Source organism: Lygodium microphyllum, chromosome 29 (assembly GCF_053477565.2).
Source record: "Lygodium microphyllum isolate KBCC chromosome 29, Lygodium_microphyllum_v1.1.10, whole genome shotgun sequence".
NCBI lineage: Eukaryota > Viridiplantae > Streptophyta > Polypodiopsida > Schizaeales > Lygodiaceae > Lygodium > Lygodium microphyllum.
The window spans coordinates 51,115,200-51,122,145 of record NC_141163.1 but is presented as its reverse complement, the minus strand read 5'-3'; the positions used below and the strand labels follow the sequence as shown (position 1 = coordinate 51,122,145).

The following is a 6,946-nucleotide window of genomic DNA, read 5'->3' as shown; positions in this document are numbered from 1 at the left end:
AAAATTATTGTTACGAGATACTTCAGTACATTTGACAAGACTTAAGTATACCTCTGTGACTATTCCATGGATCCATATTCCAAGCTTTAGCTTGTGGATTATTCAAAGTTGACAAATGCTACCTGCTATCAGCAGTTAGTTGGGTCTTTCCCCCACCTAGCCAACACTAAGCCGAAGATCACCTATTTGGTCAGTAATACTCGTTTTCCACTGGCAGACTGGCATATGAGTGCTTTGACATCTCAAAAGTACCACTTCTCTTGGCATTCTTCAGTGTCACCCAGGCACAGCTCTTCAGGGATTTTCTAATTTAGCTTGGCCCATGACATTGACACCAGGTTCAGATCTTCAGTAAAGGGGGAGTACAAGGCTTGCTATGATGTTCTCCTTGGAGTCTTGCATCTTCACTAGCTTCTGCAGAAGTTACAGCAGTCCCAATAATCAACCTACCATTGCCATCTCGAAAAGCCAAAGCATCATTGTCCTAGCTCAGAAGCCAGTCTGCCATTCAAGGACCAAACACGTAAGGGTCCATTACCGTTTTCTTCATGGCCAGATCAAGTTTGGGACTGTAGTGAAGTTTTCTCCTTCACAAGACAATGTTGAGGATGTATTCACCAAGGGATTACCCATTAGCAGTCTTGGAGATCTCTTGTACAAAGTTGGGAACTATAGCTCAGAGGGGGACCGTGCTTTTCCCTCATTCATTGTACACATCTCAGGTTCTTATCGATATATCACTAAGAGGTGGTTTCGAGAGTCAATCTCCAGATCCATCTTAATGTCAGATACTGCCAATTAGGCACACTTTCTGCCATCTGTCACCACAACTGTTTTAGATAGAAAATATCATCATGCATTTATCAAGTTGGCCATATTTTACGCCTCTAAATCAAGTCCGCCAGTTTTCATCCTTCTGCCCATCTACAGGTATATATACTTGATTCAGTAAGTATTTTACATGCCTTACGGCTGCACCTTTCATTCATTAATCCATGCTTGTATTCTTCATTCTCTTCCTTGTTGTTCAACTTTCTTTGCGCCTCTTTTATCCAGCATCCGAATAACTTTATGGATTGTAGCAGGACCCCCAACTGTATTTAGGTCTTGATACCTAATATTTCACCATACCCAACATCCAAATAGCCTTTACAATAGTACACCATACATGCTATTACACCACATCCAGCATCCAAATAACTTTTCTGAGACAACACTAGCGCCGTAAACAATGTATAAATCGCCAGGTGGCCAACTCATTTTTCTTAAAAACAAGATGTTTCACTGTCTATGTCTCACCAGTCATCCCCCTTCTTGAAATCAAGGCTGTGGCATGGCTTCACAAGCCATCAATCTGATCATCAAGGGGTATATTGTCTAATGTATCCAATTACTCCCAGCAATACAGTCTTGCAAAACTTCTGTTTGACCCCCTGCAATACAGGAAGCTTTTGAGGATGAGGTGGGGTGTTGTATTGGATGAAAGAGGGGGCATTATGAATGCAATGCAGACATACAAACTGCCAGCATGTTCTTGAACGAGGTGATATCTCTCAATTCCTCCTGCCCATTTGCATATTCTGATCAGAAAGTAAGGACACTGTACACTTACCAGCCCCTATGAAGCGAGGCCAAGAGACTCGTAAAGTGTGCAAGCAGCTACCATGCACAGCATGCTCCATAATCCAGACATACCTTCACCAGTAGTTTTCCCTTTCCAGATAGCGTGAATTAACAGCAGTTATATCAGAATGGTGCCTTCTGCATACAACCTGACCTATAAGGTACCAAGGAGGAATGGTTGTGTGCATCAAGTGGAAACAATGTGTTGAGACAGTGTCTTTCCAAGTTGACCTTGGCTGAGCCAAGTACTAAAGATATGAGCCTTTTATGTACCTTCCAAGTTCCATGGCTAAATAGATGTTATCAAACCCAATGTCTAAATTATACCTGTCTTTAAATCTGGACTTCTCCTGCAGAAGGATCTACAGCAAGAACAAGAAAAATGCAACATAAAACTTGAAAGCAACAACCATTCAGGAATTCTCAAAAACAGGGTCCGCATAAGCCAGTTTCTCACAAATGTTCAGTGAGAACCATATTTTATGTCATTAAATAACAAAAAGAATATTTAAGGCACTAATACTATAGAAATTGTTGACATAGGCATGCAAAATACATGACTTGTAATTGGTCTACTAGCCGGGGTCTGCAGAAAAGTATATGAAGTTATGTTGGCATGCAAAAAAATTAAGGCTTGCAGGTGCTTGGAAATTATTAGTGCAATGATAAGATAGCCCCTAGCATAGTTGCCTATGTAATTGCTACCTGCATCTTCAATTCCGACAGAACTTTGCTATGGCTCAGACACCAACAACCCCAGCTTCTTGAGAGAGGTCTATCTGCTGCGCAATGCGATCAAGCTGTCCCTTCACACTCATGTCGATCAGGCGCGACCCATCCTTGCCAAATCTCACAATGAAGCCAGCGATCAGCGAGGAATCGATCAAGTTCTTCATCCTGACATTCTTGGCACCTGACATGCTCTGGATCTTCTTGGCAATCTGCGCAAGCTGGGCCGTGTCGATCTTGATGGCCGAGGTGACAATGGCGATCTCAGTGTCAGTCAATTGGTTGTAGAACTCCTCGAATTCCTTGACCACCTCCTTCACAAGGCTAATTCTCTTCTTGTCCACAAGCAGGTTGAGGAGGTTGGTGGTGTAGGGCAGGAATTTGGCCTCTTCAGAGAGGCTCTTAATGATGCTCTTCTTATTCCCATCCTTGATGACGGGGTTGGTGAGGAACTCCATCAGCTGCTTGTCCTGCAGGAACCTGCCCAGCTTCTCCATGTCTGTGTTGATCCCCTCGAGGATGTTCTGCGTGCGGGCCACCTCGGCAAGGGCGGCGGCGTAGCCGCTGGCGGCATTTCCGCGCATGATGACAACGGCTCTGCGGCCAGCAGAGCTAGTGTGGACGGTGGACAGTTTGAAGGTGAGAGGATTGGAGGTCCTGAGCCTGCCATTGAGAGAGACAAAAGAAGAAGAAGACGATGGGGTGGTGCAGAGGGCGACAATTGGGCGTGTGGACGATGATGGGCGATGGAGAGCCGGGAGGGTAGAAGAAGAAGAAGAGGAAGGGGAAGTGGAAGGAAGCAAGTTGAGGGGTTGATGCAGAGCCTCCATAGCCAACATATACCCTGGATTTCCAAGGTTCCAAACAAACCAGGAGACTTGCCATAAGTAGGTAGAGACCACTTGTTCTAGATGAGAGTCCTCTTCAAAAGGGGCCAATCTTTTTTTCCTGTTTTCAAATAAAGAAAGAGGGTGGCTTTGTTAACCTATTTGCATTTAGTCCCTTTTTTAATGGTGGAAACCCCATACCCTTCTCTTTCTCCAACTTTTCGTTTCACCTCAATGCCATAGACCTTGCACATGAGCTCAAGAGCTGAATGGTGGTGGATCGAAAAGATGTTAACTGCAATGAGTTCTCTGCTTCATTGCAACTTGCATGCACATGTAAATAGTTATGCATGCCTGTAATGAGCAAAAATTGCAAATAGAGCTTCAACTACATATCAATCTTCTAAATCTAGGTAGTCACTGCACAATTAAACTGTTTATGGGAGCTAACATAGAAAATTTCCATGGTTTCCACAAGATCTCACAGTGTAACTATGGTGGAGAAGATTCTCTTGCCATGTCAAAAAGTGTAAACTGTGGTAGCTCTATTTTCTACCACAATAGGTCATGTGTGGAGGCTTTCAAAGTTAGTATGAGGGTGATTATACAGTGCAACTCCCCATCCAGCCACGCTATAAATCCTAAAAACTCGATGCACTCTCTTTACACACTAGGATGCCTACCCTTTGTCATAAAGTGGGGCATGGTTTAGTGGTATACTCAATCAACTCTCATGAGAGTGGTGGGAATTTAAATCCCATTCAATGTGCCTGACCTTTTAACGGTGAAAAAGTTTGTCTCTATTAGGTTGGGGGTGCATGATGCAAGCTCGATAGGGAGTGTTGCCTATTCAAATGTGTCCACAACTTGTAAAATCTAGCGCTTATGTGACTCCATCATGTGTCAATATACCCCTTCAGTTCTAGGTGGGGTTTGCCCTCAATGTGTAACCCCCTTTCTGGAAGCAAAGTTCTAATATTTCCAATTAACAAGCTAAGTGTGCCCTATGCAACGACCCTCAACGTAAGAGTCTCATTCCACCTAGCAACATTAGGGGCATAGTAAGTTTGGGAGGTCCACCAACAATGAGCAGTAGCATAGCTGGTAGGATGGGTGCTTGAGAAATGGAAGGTCTCAAGTCTAAAACGTGCAATTGAGCGGCCCTACAATGCCTTTACTTCTTCAAGGTTCGCACATTGGGATCAAGTCCAATCACAAATATCACATCTAAAATGGTCACATTTTACAATCCTAAAGGCAAGATGAGAAATTGGGACTCATGCCTCCCACCATAATACCACAATATGAATCAACTATATTCTTGGCATTGTAGCTTTTGATTGAATATCCACAAATTCGATTGGAAACAACTTGTAAACCCTCTTGAATACTTGGAAATGTTGTGAAAAGAGAGGGTATTTAGAGGGCCTCTACAACCATACTATTTCCCCATCGGTGTACAAACACTAATGGTGGAATTATATAATAGCAAGATTAGCACAACAGATTTACATATGTTTTATGTCTAGTCAAATGAAGGTACAGTCCATACATGTCACATGTGGTAGCTAAAAGAGAGTTGCCTTCTTGAGGACCACATAAAATATGAGGAAGGTTCATATTCCTCACCTTCACTTGAGGGATGCTGAAAAACATTCAATAAATCTTAGTTATAAGTTCCGATTGTTTTTCTCGTGGAAGATACAATTGGACTTGACATTACAAAGACTAGACTTCTTTAAGCTAACCTAACATTTCATTCTGAAAAACATTCAATAAATCTTAGCTATAAGTTCCGATTGTTTTTCTCGTGGAAGATACAATTGGACTTGACATTACAAAGACTGGACTTCTTTAAGCTAACCTAACATTTCATTCTTATAATTGAATTTTGAATCGTTAATCGTTTTGAACAAGTTGAGATATTGTGAGCTCTTAGGTAGACATCCCTTGATTTGTTTGAAAACTTGAATTTTGAATAGTTCATCATTTTGTTGATTCTAAATTGGTTAAGCGATCAAAACCTCTTAATGTGTTTTTCACTTTTATAAAGGTAAATTCTTACACTACAATGCTAGAGCTTTATGTAAAGGAATAGTTAAGAGAGCACTACTGCTCAAGGACTCTTCTTGATTTGGAATAGCTTTAGCACTCTACTTGAATTGGAACAACTTCTAATATGTGTTATGAATGACGTGATTTGGTTATTGCTAGCCCTCCCAAATGATTGTTTTGGGTTGTCTAAAGCATGTACATATTTCACTTTTGCAACATAAGAGACTTAAAATTTATTGTGATATGTCAATCTTCTCTCACTACATATGGGTAGCACGAGAGCAAATCCTCTCTCCTTGTAAATGTTTTCCCAACTCAAAAAAGACTTGAAAAGGCAATGCTCAAGTGTACTTGTGCACTCTTGTTATTTACTAATTTCTAATAGTTTTCTATCTTTTCCCTATGAATTCAATGTGTTTATTACTACTAAAACATATATATTTATTCTATTTATTTTCATTTATAATTTGCTATTACATCACTTTGTCCTCCTTTGTGTTTTGTCCTAAAGAAGGGGAAGGGGGGAGAGGGGGTCTAAGGCATTGGGCTAGGGGCCATGAGAATTTTAAACAACCCAATATTGTGGAGGGTTAATGGCTTCTTGCTTGCTAACAATTGCCCAGGGCCATGGAAAGGGGGAGGGGATTAGCAAGAGGAATCATTTGATAGAGAAAATTTTCAAATGAAATATGCTTACTATTTCATTTCTGCCCCCACTAAAACATTTAAAACCTAGAGGTTTAGTGGGGTTTGCAAAAATGCCTTATTCTATGGCCATCTCCCACTTTCCACCAATAAGAACTTTTAAATAGAAAATGTTATCTAGAAAAGTTAAGATTAGAATACAAATGTGGGGCTAGCTCTATAATCTTGTCCCTTCACCCCAACTACCCCTTCGTGGTGAGTTGCTCTAACCCCCAATGACAACTTTTAGACACAATCCCACATGCAAAAGGGCCTAACTAGCTTATGAGAGATCCACAAAAAGTAGGTAAAGTCTTGATCTTTCTCACATTAACATGTGCCATGAGGGATGATCACTTTTATCATAGGCAAAGGTGTCCAAACGTGAGGAAGTTGCCACCCAGCTTATCTCTATTGCAAGAGCATTTGACAAATATTATCATGACCTATATTTAAGGCATCAAACATGGAGCTTTTTGTGATGACTAGCATGAAATCAATATAAATTAAGTAAGGTCTAGGTTAATACCCTTAAGACATGTACCTATTTTAAATTAAGACTACCTAGCTGGTTGTTGTTTGTGTTTAAAAGATATTCTTACTTTTGCATTTGGATTTTTCTTGTTGAGCACTAAATGAATGTTGTCATCATAGCCACTATTTCTTTCTATTATATAAATTAAAATTAATCCCTAAGGTAGGGTAACAAATATCCTTTTGGGGAATGAATATTGGATGGAAGGTCTACCATCCTTCCTTTTGCTGTCCTCTTTCATGACTTGACAAATGCCAACTAAGAGCCTTTTCAAGAATTGTCTACTTCATTTATGAAGACCCTTATTGTGTACCAAAGAGAAGTCCTTTGTAAAGAGAGAAGTTTAGGCACATGATCTTCTACCTTCAACATGCAAAACATTCAAAAGTCATTTCATTTCACTTGCTTCACATTCCACCACCTAATGTTGTATGTGTCACCTCCTTTACAAGTGTACTTTCATCTCCTTTTTCCGTACTTTCATCTCCTTTTT

The 6,946-nt window shown here is 40.6% G+C and overlaps 1 protein-coding gene across 1 annotated transcript; it reads right to left on the bottom strand.

Annotated features, from left to right (window-relative positions):
* Positions 1-2,066: 2,066 nt before the first annotated feature.
* On the bottom strand, positions 2,067-3,264 carry LOC148010614 (ATP synthase subunit delta, chloroplastic-like). Its single transcript, XM_087671716.1, has one exon. It carries the CDS (start codon positions 3,189-3,191, stop codon positions 2,364-2,366), a length of 828 nt encoding a protein of 275 aa, XP_087527842.1. The 5' UTR covers positions 3,192-3,264; the 3' UTR covers positions 2,067-2,363.
* Positions 3,265-6,946: the final 3,682 nt, after the last annotated feature.

Excerpts from the sequence above, each read along its gene's own strand:
- LOC148010614 (XM_087671716.1), bottom strand. The coding sequence starts at position 3,191 with ATGTTGGCTATGGAGGCTCTGCATCAACCCCTCAACTTGCTTCCTTCC.